This window comes from Mizuhopecten yessoensis, unplaced genomic scaffold (genome assembly GCF_002113885.1).
Source record: "Mizuhopecten yessoensis strain PY_sf001 unplaced genomic scaffold, ASM211388v2 scaffold2383, whole genome shotgun sequence".
Lineage (NCBI taxonomy): Eukaryota > Metazoa > Mollusca > Bivalvia > Pectinida > Pectinidae > Mizuhopecten > Mizuhopecten yessoensis.
In genome coordinates, this window is record NW_018404519.1 from 272,056 (window position 1) to 286,068 (window position 14,013).

Here is a 14,013-nt window from a genome sequence, read left to right on the forward strand (position 1 = left end):
AATATTACATGTTAATAACTTGATTGGAATTATAACCTTGAATTGACAGTTTGATACTTTGAAAATTTTGAGCCAGCCCTACCCCCAAGGGCTGGAGGTGCTAGTTTCAAATCCTTTTTAGTCTGAAATCTGTATGCTAGATATTGAGTAAGGTGGTTTTATTGTTTTTTGTCACTTTGAATAATATTTCTGTTCATGTTAAAAACAAAATCAACTCTCTGTATAAATATATCAGGTGACCGTTAAGGCCCATGGGCCTCTTGTTTACTTTGAGTATTCTCCCCTTTATAGAGAAGATGGAACAACCTGACAAAGAGTAACTTCCCCTGTCAAGTTTTTCATAAAGATATATATATGGGGCAAAGAAGTAATTCCAACAGTGTAAGTGGACTCCTTTGACCCATGAAGATATATGTATCTATATAGATGCACTGGGGCCCATAAATTGGACACTTATTTTGATGATTTGCTAGTATACCATAATTCCTGTATGGCAACTTTGATGAAGTGTAAGCTTTGTAATGTAAAGGGTCTCAGTAGCAGGTTTCTTGTTTTCTTTAGGGTTTTTTAATTTCTTTTCTCAAACATTCAAATTTTGAAAAACTACAGTTCTATCACATGCGTGGCAACATGTGATTTTAACTGAATATCGCTTTTGAAAAAGTCTTAATAGAATATTTTACAATGGTGATATATGTAATAATATAGTTCAAATTGTTGGTACCCTGTAACTTAAAACTATCAGAGATAAATATGCATTGTCATCCATCCGTCCTTATCCTACGTCAACATTTTCTTTAAATAATTCTTAAGATCCGTTCGTCCGTTCGTTGCTCTCGGATACACCTTGGCATGTTCCATCATCTTGTCAAGTGATCATGATGATCTTGTGTTTTTTTTTATTTATATGCAATGACAAACTGGTGACTCTTTCTTTGCCAACAATTTAATGTATTTTTTTTCGGGATAATGAAAGACTCGCTGTGATAGGATAAACCAATAGTATATGTCTGTTAAAAGAAAGACTAAATAGCACTCAGGATCTCGTTTACAGGAAGATTCAATGGGAGTCCACGATGCCTATTACACCTTCTTATAAGCTGGCACATTTCAAACTAATTCAAAGTTCTCCCAGTTAATTTTTACCAAAGTAGATATAAATGTTTCAATTATTGTCCTGACTAAGTGTTGTTATTTTAGAACTCCAAAAGTGGCCACTATGGTCTGAAGTTGTCAGGATATATATATGGTTTTTAAATTTAGAACTTGAACTTGGAAGTCTTTATTAAAAACGACAGTTGGATAGTTCTAGCATTCATCCTTAACTGTCATAGATTCATATAGAAGTCAGAATTTCAATTCAGTAGTGATCTAATTCACATTTGTACACTGCCATATATGTCTATTTCAGCATTGTTTGAAATGCCTGAAGATGGCAAGGTGTTTTTAAAATCCCAAACCACCATACCGCTTACGATTATCCTGGACCAGATACGAACTCCCGGGAACATGGGCACCATCATTCGTTCAGCAGCAGCTGTGGGGTGTGAGAGGATCATTGCTATGCAAAGTAAGATATTATATATGTTGTAATGGTAGAACTGAAACCATAGGAACCACTTCGTTTGATCAAGTTAAAACAAAAACAGCTCTTCAGTATACTTCTGTACCATAACTGAACTGATAACAAGATTGTTAGGTCACCTGAGCTTTAGCTCAATTGACCTATTGCTATCCGTGTTCCTCCGTCATCGTCCATCGTGCGTCGTTCGTTAATATTTAACATTTTCAACTTAAGCTGAAGTGTTGTCAAAGGGATTTCAATGATACTTCATGGGAATGTTACTGACATCTCCCTGACCAAATGTTGTTATTTTTTAGGTCAATCAGAAATCAAATATGGCCGCCATTTTGAAAAACTATTTCAAACTTAAAATCAAGTTCTACTGGGCCGATATAACTGAAACTTGGTAATATGATCGACTCATGGTCCAGATAAAGTGTTGTTATTTTTCTTGTCAATTAGAAATCTAATATGGGCGCCACAGCCGCCATTTTGAAAAACTATTTCAAACTTAAAGTCAAGTTCTACTGGGCCGATTGAACTGAAACTTGGTAGGAATGATCAACTCATGGTTCTGGCAAAGTAGCTTTTTTTTTTGGGCCTATTCAAAAATTCAATAAGACTGCCACGGCCGCCATTTTGAATAAAATACTACTATTTCAAACTTAAATCAAGTGTAAATAGGCTGATTTTACTGACAAACTTAGCTTAAATTTATATCATATTAAGTCACATACCTTGATAAATACCTTCCCCAAAGGTCTATTAAGTCACATACCTTGATCGGGACCTTCACCCAAAGGCCAAGGTCACAAGGTCCTTCATTCCAAGTTCACAGCCTTGATCAATACTCTTACCCGAAGGTCACCTGCCTTGATCAGAATGATCAGAACAGTCCTCCCAAAAGTAACATAACTTGATCAGGATCCTTTTCCCAAGGCCTAGGTCACACACCTGATCAGATAGCTCAATCCAAAATATCATACTTTGATTAGGACTTTCACCAGAAGGTCAAGATCAATGCTCTCACCCCAAGGACAAATCAGGTGCCCTGATCAGGACCTCACCCCTAGGCCAAAATCACCCACCCAAAGGTCAATGTCACATATCTTGAACAGGTAGCTAATGCCAAGGTCACAACCCCTGATCAGGACCTCACTTAAAGAGAAAAATCACATTCTTTAATCAGGGCAATCCTCCCAAGAACAAAATGACATACCCTCTGTTCGTTCCTTAATAATGACACTCACCCAAAGGTCTATTAAGTCACATACCTTGATCAATACCTTCCCCAAAGGTCTATTAAGTCACATACCTTGATCAATACCTTCCTCAAAGGTCTATTAAGTTACATACCTTGATAAATACCTTTTCCAAAGGTCTATTAAGTCACAAACCTTGATCAATACCTTCCCCAAAGGTCTATTAAGTCACATACCTTGATAAATACTTTCCCCAAAGGTCTATTAAGTCACATACCTTGATCAATACCTTCCCCAAAGGTCTATTAAGTCACATACCTTAATAAATACCTTCCCCGAAGGTCTATTAAGTCACATACCTTGCTAAATACCTTCCCCAAAGGTCTAGTAAGTCACATACCTTGATAAATACCTTCCCCAAAGGACAAAATCATAGGCAACTGTACCTTGATTATGACTCTCACCTAAAGGTTAAAATCACATTCCAAAATCAGGACCCTCAACACAAAGATAAATTGATAAACCTTAATTAGACACTCGCCCAAAGGTCAAAGATCAGGATCGAACCTCCCCCAAAGGTTAGAATCGTAAACCTTGATCAGGACCCTCAACACGAAGATAAAATCATAAACCTTAATTATGACACACACCCAAAGGTCAAAGTCCCATACCTTGATCAGGATCGACCCTCCCCCATAGGGCAAAATCACATACTTTGATCAGGACCAGCAACCTAAAGACAAATCACATACTTTGATCAGGACCGGCAACCTAAAGACCAAATCATATACCATAATTTTGACACCTGAACGTAAAAATCAAATTCCTAAATCAGGACCCTCCCGCAAAGGACAAAATCACATTCTTTGAATTGAGAACAGTCCTTGAGGCCAAGATCACAAATGTAGGTCACAATTAAAACCACTGTGCTCTGTCATAAAATGAGAGGTATATAATTTTGTTGTCAGATTGTGTTGACCTGTGGGACCCCAAGGTGACAAGGGCTGGAGCAGGCTGCCATTTCCGAGTTCCATTCCACCAAAATGTCACCTGGAAATATGTTGAGAACTACATTCCTGTAGGAGCCCGCATTTATCTGTCTGACAAACGAAGGCCAACTGATAAAAGAGTGACAAAATATACCGATCCCATGGACAACGGCAGTAATATTGACTCGCTGGGATACAATCAAGATGACTATGAAAGTGACCCAGAATCAGATCTTATTTTAAACACAAGTTTTAATGACTCGCAAGTGTTGAATGAGTATCAACATGCACCACTTCCGGTGAGTTATTATTCTGAAATGGACTACTCCAGAAATGACCACACAGTCTTGGTGATAGGTGGAGAGACTCGTGGCATCAGTCTGGAGGCTCGCAAACTAGCCTATGACATGTACGGACAGTGTGTCATGATACCAATGACCAATGGAGTTGAAAGCTTGAATACATCAGTGGCTGCAAGTGTGCTCATGTTTGAGATCTACAAACAACTTGGTATGCAGACAAATGAACAGGCAAATGTGGCTGCGAGTGGAGAGGGAGTGACTGTTGAATCTGTGAATGAACCAACAGGTGTGTCAGCAAGTGGAGAGGGAGTGACTGTTGAATCAGTGAATGAACCAACAGGTGTGTCACCAAGTGGAGATGGAGTGACTGTTGAATCAGTGAATGAACCAACAGGTGTGTCAGCGAGTGGAGAGGTTATAAAATCAGTGTCTGTACAAACAGGTGCGTCAACGGGTGGAGATGGAGTCGCAGACACTGTTGAATCTGTGAATGAACCAACAGGTGCATCAACAAGTGGAGAGGGTATAAAGTCAGTGTCTGAACAAACAGGTGCGTCAACGGGTGGAGAGGGTGTTAAGAGCAAGCCCAAGTCAGCAAGTGATGAGAGTATGAAATCAGCTCCTCAAGAAAAGGAGAATCAAGGTGTCTTGAAAAACTTCTTAAAGTCAATATTTAAATGAAAAATTATGAGCTGAAAAAAACTTCAATCTGCTTCCATATATACAAATAGTAGGAGTGGCTAGCAGTGAATTGTGAATGTCTGAATTTTTGTGCATCAGTTTAAAATTATATTTACCATGATGTAATTAATATATTCTTATTCAAACTGTAACACATTCATTTTTATCCCCTGCTTTCACTGAAACAGGGGATATTAATTTAGGTCTGTCTGTCTGTCTGTCACGCTTCGATTCCGTGCAATAACTACAACAAATATTAACCGATTTTGTTCAAACTTGGTCACAGGGTTAAATGCCTTAAGGGCTCAGCCAAGTTTGATGACCAATTTCAGCGGACCTCATTTGGCGGAGTTATGGCCCCTTGAATAACGGAAAACATTATCTGCTGTGCTTCGTTTCCGTGCAATAACTGCAACAAATGTTAACCAATTTTCTTCAAACTTGGTTCGATTTTGATGAAAATTGGTATATAGGGATATTAGGGGACTGCGAATTCAAACGCATATGTTTCGTTGCAATAGCAACCACACACAGGCTTCTGATAGGTCGAAATTTAGATATTGTTTGTTTTTGATGAAAATTGGTATATAGGGATATTAGGTGACTGCAAATTCAACCGCATATGTTTCATTGCCATAGCTACCATTCAAAGGCTTCTGATTGGTGGAAATTTAGATATTGTTTGATTTTGATGAAAATTGGTATCTGGGGGTATTCCGTCTTTGCATATTGCAGAGTTATCTTCTCTTGGGAGCAGGTATTGATTGTTACGTCACTTGTTTGTGAGAGTAACGTCATCAATTTTTGAGAAAACGAAGTAATTTCCTCGCACAAACCAATGACATAACAATCAATCCCTGCTCCAAAGAGAAGATAACTCTGCAATACGCAAAGACGGAATAAGGGGACTGTGAATTCAACTGCATAGGTTTCGTTGCCATAGCAACCACACAGAAGCTTCTGATTGGTCGCAATTTAGATATATTGTTTAATTGTGATGAAAATTGGTATATAGGGGTATTAGGGGACTGCAAATTCAATCGCATACGTTTCATAGCAAATTCTGATTGGTTGCAATTTAGAAATTGCTCAATTTCACTCAAATTTAGTATGTACATTGTAGGTGTACTATGGCAATGCGATCCTTTTCTGATGCATCTTTGCGACGATGGGGGCAATTTGGGGGACATCCGTAATGGTCCCCCATTACAATTAGTACTTGTTGCTGTAGATATTGTTAAGATGTTTCAACAAAATTCCTTATGCACATCCAACTCATGCCAACCGATGTGATTTGTGCATATTTACGGATAATCAATGAGGTATATGACTTTTTTCTTCTTCAAGTTTCAAGCTATGAATTATGTCTCAACAGCAAGATACTCACATGTTTAAACCCAAATACAATAATGTTAACCTACAATATGTCCTGCAAGCGGGGGATATAAATTTCACGAATTTGCTTGTTTAATTTAACAAACCAAAACCACCTTTTTTCTGTACTAAAAGGAAACCTGCCAAAGATAGAGTTTGTTTTGAGCATGACTCCTTCACAAAAGTTTTGTATTCCTACATAAGTAATAATCTATTAGAAAATTAGCAAATTGTGTTTGATGGATAAATGTCATATATTTTTACATTAGAAAAATGTGAACTGAAAAAAAAAATCTTGTGCAAGATGTGTATCACAGGAGTGAAATGGTTTGTAATGACATCACTTAGCCAACCACTTCATGGAAAACTGTTTCTGTTTTAAAAAATTCAGTGTAATAAAAGTGTGTTAGATAGAATGGGGATAATGAGTTTTGAGATTTTGCACTGGTATATTGTGTTTATCCTGTTGTAAGTAGGTTTTACTGACCCGCTCCAGTTTGTAACAGTACCATCACCATATAATTGCCATAAATTGCAACACACAAGGTTCTCCCTTAATTGATAGACCATCATTATGAAGAATTTCATGTATTCAATGGTTATTAAATTGTTTTAAGAAATCAGTGTAGTGTTCCATGCTTGACAAAATGTTCTCAGATGGCACAGAAATGTATGGCCAGCAGAATCACTGAAAACACAACTACTTCCAGTTCACCTTACCTTAGTGGCAAGTGAAGGTTATCCAGATGGCACAGAAATGTATGGCCAGCAGAATCACTGAAAACACAACTACTTCCAGCTCACCTTACCTTAGGGGCAAGTGAAGGTTATGCCATGGCTGCCATGGCTGCCATGGCTGGTCATTTGCATGAACTTTCCATTTTAAAAGGCTACTGATTATGAACAGCTTAAACAATTTTGACAAAATTTGTTATTTAGAGGTTATGTACTAACGTGATACATTGAATTATATAAAAGAAGGATGTGGCCCCTTTAGGAAGAGGCACTTGACCAAACAGGAGATATAGGGGTAAATTCTTTTCCTGTATTGGGTATACTGGTCGTGAGAAAAAACAATTAAATTTCCAGATATGTGTAATTGAAATTATTGTAAAATTTCCAGATATGTGTAATTGAAATTATAGTAAAATTTCCAGATATTTGTAATTGAAATTATTGGTTTGTACTTAATTCTGGATTTAAGTTATGCTGGATTTCCGTTTTGTGATAAATTTCACAGAATGGAAATAGATGAACATGGCCACAAGAAACCGAATGAGTTTCAATTGTTTGACTTATTTCCCTTCTCTCATCGGCCAAGCCAACACTTAAAAGCCTACTCAGAACATCTTCAGTATATAGGCAGTGAGATTTTAACCTTATTTGGTATAACAGATTTCTTGGCCGAGGGGGACAGAGTGTTGTATATTATATAATCCAGAGGGGTGGGGCCCAATCATGGAAATCTTTCACTTTTCCTTCAGTATGAGGAAAGCTATAAATTACTTGTTCACCCCATTCATATTAAACTGGACTTGCCCAATCTTTGATTTGGTAAGGTTCCAATGTGACTATAGGGGTGAATTGGTTTTCTTACACTTCATGACAACATACACATGACATGTACAGTTTTCAGGACCTCTGCTTCAATGTCTACAATAGTGGTAATACAATAAACCATATGCATTATTAGTTTTGAAATTGTGATTTTATTTTAGATTTCACATTACATGTATAGACTCTTTGGAGGTAACACATTCACATAAATGGAATCAAAAATGTGCAAAAAACTTAGACAAAGACAGATAATGCTACACTCGTTCAGTGTTGGAACATGTAGATACACATGAATTAACTCTTTCTTGTACTCGACCCTGAAAACTTTTCATCATTCACAGTGATGTATCGCATATGAAATAATGTTGTTAAAGATTGATGCGTCTAAATAGTTGAAATGAAAAAATATTGGCAGTGCTGATTTTTATGAATAAATAGATGATCACTTCGAAAACTTTTCAAGTGAATGTTCATAAGTTAACAGACAAATTATTACACATAAAAATTCTCTTGGAGCCTGCTAGTAGACCGGGAGCCAACATATGGTAGTTGAAGACAGTTTTGTTTATAATCAAAAGGAAGTAAATTCTTGGTTTTGAAAAAGATTTTTTGTTATACAAACCTGAAACTAGTTGTTTCACAATTTGAAAAGAAATCGATATCACAAAATTTCATGAATTTTCAAAACACACAAATGCATGAAAAACGAGTTTCATTAAAGAATTTATCTAGTCTGGTGTAAAGATATTTATCATTTTTCACCTATGTCTGAATAACGAATACATTAACATCTCGAAGTGAACCATTACCTACGTATACACTCGCCAATCACACAAGCAAAACTCAAGTTATGAAAATAAACCAACCTTACACAAATATCTTTAATTTTTTTCCCCAATCAATAAGCATACACCATATAATCTTGCTATCAATACGCAAACAATGGGGGTCTGGGATTTTTTACATTGAATAATAATAAAAAAAATCTTTGCACCTTTAAACCACAAAAAACAACATATATGCTGCATCACAAAAGAGGACTGAAGGGAATATTGTAATCAGGGGGGACAACCCGCAGCTGAAATCTGCACCTGTACCATTAGTTGATACACAATAGTTAAAGATAAGCATAACTTTATAAATATTTAAAGATAAGCATAATTTTATCACCTATCCCTCTGAGCCACCAAACAATTAAGAGATAGAAATAAGATAAATAGGAAATCTATAATCAGTCTTTCAATTAGAATTAAAAAGACCGTACATGTACAATGTATATGATTCAAGCATGTCTTTTCATACAACACACAAATCATTCATCCATCATTTTCTCAACATAATGTGTGTAAAATTTGTTTTTCAAACTACAAAAAAACGGCAATGAAACATCACTAAATGTTGTTAACAAAATATTGAGTATCGCCACTAAATATGTGCACAGGATTTTTTTCAGAATCTGCAATCATTAATTGTACAGAAAACTAAATGTCAAACGAAGTTGATAACCTTACACATTTGTTTCTAAGTCAATTTCACACAGACATACAAAACTTAATCCTCTCTAAATAAAATCTATTCATATGTATCCGCTGATGCAGTGTTGTATTTTGAAAATATCCCAACAGTGAATATTTTGAAAGTGTCTCATTTTTTATGCATACTTTTCCTCAAATAAATTAAACAAATCTCGGGTTATATTGATTGTGAAATCCAGGAAATTATTTCTTTGACTAGCACTAATACACATTTCTTAAAATACTAAATTTCAGTAATTGTGTGATGATATTTTAATACTTCTAAGTGATATTATAAACTAAACCATGGAAGTTTGTAACACAAACAATTTGTTTTAATCAAAATATACCAGTATGTCAGTTTATGGCGACATCCAATCTGGTGCAAATCATGAGGTGAATGTTGCTGCTAAGTCAAGACATCGGTATCATGTGTATATGATAGATATTCCATGTAAAAAAGCAGTCATGTAATTTGTCTATTCCATGGCATTTCATGAGCAACTGTCATCAAAACGAAGACAACAGCCTGACATGCTCTATGAACTGATGATGTCAAATTTTAGCCTCTCAATATTTTTATTTTTATATTAATATTCATTTGGGAGAAAATATTTGTTCATAAGTGTGTTCAAGATTAGGAAATTCCATCCTTGAGATCCTTTGGGAGCAAAACCCCAAGTACAGATTCAGATATTACTTCATAACCACTGTGATGGAATTTCTCAATATCCTATAACACACATGAAAGATTCTTTGAACAACTATTGAACATAAGCTACCAGCTACCAGTATTTTAATATTTAAGTTGTCCTCACATGTTCAATGTTTCTCCATTACAAATTCACCAGGAAGCTGTTGCATTTTTTTCACATTTTATTGAAACCAAATATGTATTTAATAGTTGATTTTAGGTGGCTTAGATATTTTTAGCGCTAGCAAAATACAGTCTGTGAACAATATATTCTCCAAAACATTTTAAAATTGTGTTTTTCAAAAAGATATGCATCAAACTATCCAGGTAAAGTACATGTGAAGAAGCAACCTAGCCACCTAGTGGACATGGCGTCGCAGTTCTAAAAGGACACTTGTTAATGTTAACGTTCTATCTAAAACCTACTTCCTATACAACTCGTCGTACTTCAAAAAATCTTTTGAGGTAATACACTTGTCCTAGAGTCATGGCTACCAAAACCAAAGCCTCGAAAAATGACCACAGTACCACGCGGGAATTTGTGTTGTCGTTAACTGAAAAATAATAGAGAAGAAAATAAACATTTGTGAGAAATAAGCAGACCTGAATTTTCTTATTCTAACAGCTTGGTTGAGTCGGAGAAAGTCAGAATGCACTAGTACATGTATATATGGAATTCTGTGATACCTCAATACTGTGAATATCTCCAATACATCAGAGACTCAATAACAATCAATAACACTGCTTTAGCAGTTATCTTACACATAATTATTATATTCATAACTAAATCATTGATTGATACCAAAACACCTTTTAAGATTCCACAATAATACCACATCCAATCTATAGGATATGCTGATTACAAAAGTTTGGGTCCTGCAGCACATGATGATGGTTTCACAGACAAAATGAGCTTAAAATCATTTATAGAACCCATCTTTAATATAGAATGTTTATAAGAAGAGCAGGGGTACTTGGCTTCACTTACTTGCTCTGTGGATTCTTTCCCTCACTTCCATGTATTCCTGTTCATGCTTGACACCAGTGAGGGATGTTGACAACTCGTTGATCATCTCTGATAGTTTCTGGTGATTTGCTGAAAATGTCAAAGATGCATAAGACGCTAGAAAAAATATTCTGAAAGTCAGAAAAGTATTTAATCCCAAACACATTTCCAATTTTAATAATATTTATTTAGGTTAACTACAGTTTCAAACTTGTCATTAGAGATCACAGCATCATGCTAAGCCTGAGATTCCTCTGGCCCTGACACCAGACTAAAGACATTTTGAGACACCAGACATCTATCTGTCTAAGACAGTTGTCGGGGCCATAGGAAACTCGGGCTAAGACATGCTAACATTTTCACCATAGAAACTGATCAGAAATGCTAAGTGTGTGGTCATTGAAATCATTAAGTTATTCTAATAAGAGTAACAGGGATGTTAGAAAGGTCCAAACTCAAACAGGTCAATTGAATTATGACTCCTGATAAGAAATGAAGTAAGTAGATCCATGATCCATAACAATGTCATAACAAAATTTATTACATTTTTACCAGTAGAATATTGAAAAGTCATTACCCCGGTATTCTATGAAAGTGATATTTTTTCTCTAGAGAAAAATATCATTTTGCTGAATTGACCAATCAAAACACTGATTAACTAAATTAAGACAAGTATAGCCCAGAGTTACTAAAAAAAGTATGCATTATTATAAACCACTGACCCTCACCATCTGTGTCCCCAGCGTCTATCTCCTTTGGTTTTTCCCCCAGATCCATTGTAAACATGACAATTTTGGGAGTCATGGTTGACATCTTGTTGCTGAAGCAGTATTTGTACACCCCGTCCATATGGGCAGCAAACGTGTATTTGCCATTGGATTCTCTGTCTCCTTGATGAATAACATTTCCATCCGGACCATATATCTAGGAAGAAAATAGAGCAAATATAAGTTGGTAACTTGTTAATTAATACTATATATAGAATTTGAAAGATGGAGCAACAGCATTTAGTATAGATTCCATTGTTTCTTTAGGATTTACAGTAACAATTTGATGTCTAAAATGAGGAATAAAGTGAAATAAAATACATGAAATTCTACAAAAACATTAGAAACAAAAAAAGCACCATTCTTTCAACATAACCCAACAAATAACACAATGAAGTACATTTTTACACAAAATATTATTGATTCTGATGTTTTAGCTTTTTGTTATGATATTGATGATCACTGACTTTGTTTTTCATTGGCAACAATGTGTACCAGGTAGGTCTTGGCTCAGGTGTTTGGTTATAGCCTGAATTTTTCTATGTTCTATTTATAGCTTCTCTACATAGTGATACTGTCTGTCAATTTTACAAAAAGTTGCATATCTAAATCAGACAATCTTCGTGCACAATTGTACCTCATTTATTATTGATTGGATAATATTTACCAGTATATTGAAAGAATAACAACCTATTTTGCTCCTACTTTGTAAAAGAACTTTTCATTTTACTTTAATCCAAATTTCAGTATATTTTTGTACACAATTATTCCCCTTTTTTTTGCTCAAAGTGTTTTAAAAGCACCGTGTGTTTTTATTTCACTTCATTCCCCATTTCAGCAATAAAATGGTTACTGAAATGGGCAACTCTTACCCAAATGCATTAAAGCCATTTTGGTCTCTGTGGAGTATATAACATAACTGTTATAAGCTTAGATATATACATTATTACCCATATGTGCAGGTTGGGGAAAACCACCAACTTGCATATAATATGCAAACTCGCCTATTATACGCCAGTTGGAGTATGGATTTGTTACTAAAAATAACCCAAATCGCTTTAACAGTAACTTTTGCAAGATATTATTAAAAATCGCATCAATTTACGACAAGGTTAATAATATTTTGCTAAAAGCGTTGGCTTCTTAGAAACTTTATGTAACTTTACCGGAAGTATCGCATCTATTTTTGGTACTTTCCCACATGCAATAAAGTTTATTTTTGCATTTGTATTGTGTTTCATGACTGAATAAATGCGACTTGGACAAACAATTTGAAATAGTTAAGATTAAAATTATTTTGGCTGTTTTTAGTAACAAATCCGTACCTCTATTGGCATATTATAGGGGAGTTTGCGTATTATACGCAAGTTAGTGGTTTGCCCTTACCTGATATGTGCCGTTTTGCTTAATTCGTGTAGGAACTCTATCTAAATCAGAGATTTATATCGTTAGAAATCTCTGATTTCGATAGGGACTTTTAGAGTCCTACAGGAATTACCGTTGTGCTCAACCTGTTAAATACATTTCTCGTGATCAGGCTTCTAAAGTTCAATACCGTGTCTATATACTATACATGTTAATATTTGTTTCTCCTCCTCGTTCCCGTCAATTCAGTATTAAGTGCCTGCGGATACCAAAAAAGACCTGTGGTTTGTTTTAGAACTCTTGTTGAAGGAGGATATGAATTTCATACACTACCAGAACCACCTTAATCTGTATCTACTGTTCCCGATTTTCAAAGAACATCGTGAATCATGCATTCATTACGTGTATCGCAACGAGAACTGTTTCTTATTTTACTAGTTTCGTTTCCGTGTTATTACCTTCACATCAATATCCAAGAAACCTCCTTCGGCCACCTCGAACATCAGACTCATTTTCGTCCCTGAAGTCACTTTGTCGAAGAAACATTCTTCTGCATGTGCATCTATACTTACAAAATAACATTCAATTGATTTAAGGGATATAAGGGAGACTAAAATAGCCAATAAATTAGGTAAAAAGTTCATCTTGTAATTATTAACCGGCTTTGACAACACGTATGCTTGTCCACACGCAACAGGATGCCACGTAAAGTTACGAAGTACGCAGGCGCAGGTGCACCGCAACCAACATTTCCTGTTCAATTGATAAATCAGCCTCCTTTAATTCTACTTTTGGCATTGCAGAGGAAATGCGAATGCCTAATATTAAAGAGAAAAATATCAATATTTGAACCAAATAGTTTAATATTGCATTTAATGGGCATATTTGTAAGCATATCTGTGAGTAATGAAAAAGGTAGATATTATCGAACGGACTATCTGACTATCTCTCTTTCTTAATGTAAAATTCAGAGGTTGTGCGAAATTCTTATTTATAAA

The 14,013-nt window shown here is 35.4% G+C and overlaps 2 protein-coding genes across 3 annotated transcripts in view; one reads left to right on the plus strand and one right to left on the minus strand.

Moving 5' to 3' along the window:
- Nucleotides 1-5,014, plus strand: part of LOC110445828 (rRNA methyltransferase 3, mitochondrial-like) — an 11,695-nt gene extending 6,681 nt beyond the window's left edge. The window contains exons 3-4 of the mRNA XM_021490628.1: nt 1,412-1,570; nt 3,735-5,014. Coding sequence (XP_021346303.1) covers nt 1,412-1,570; nt 3,735-4,738 — 1,163 coding nt within the window. The 3' untranslated portion in view covers nt 4,739-5,014. The remainder of the gene's footprint in view (nt 1-1,411; nt 1,571-3,734) is intronic.
- A 2,787-nt stretch (nt 5,015-7,801) lies between these two features.
- LOC110445829 (transmembrane emp24 domain-containing protein 2-like) lies at nt 7,802-13,739 on the minus strand. Of its 2 annotated transcripts, none has more exons than XM_021490630.1 (4): nt 13,474-13,739; nt 11,612-11,807; nt 10,866-10,973; nt 7,802-10,431 (listed from the first exon to the last, which is right to left on the minus strand). In XM_021490630.1, the coding sequence occupies exons 1-4, from the start codon at nt 13,657-13,659 to the stop codon at nt 10,307-10,309; spliced, it is 615 nt and encodes a 204-aa protein (XP_021346305.1). In that variant the 5' UTR covers nt 13,660-13,739; the 3' UTR covers nt 7,802-10,306. The 2 variants fall into 2 exon arrangements, with proteins under 2 accessions (XP_021346305.1, XP_021346304.1); XM_021490629.1 differs by having other exon boundaries at nt 11,606-11,807.
- Nucleotides 13,740-14,013: the final 274 nt, after the last annotated feature.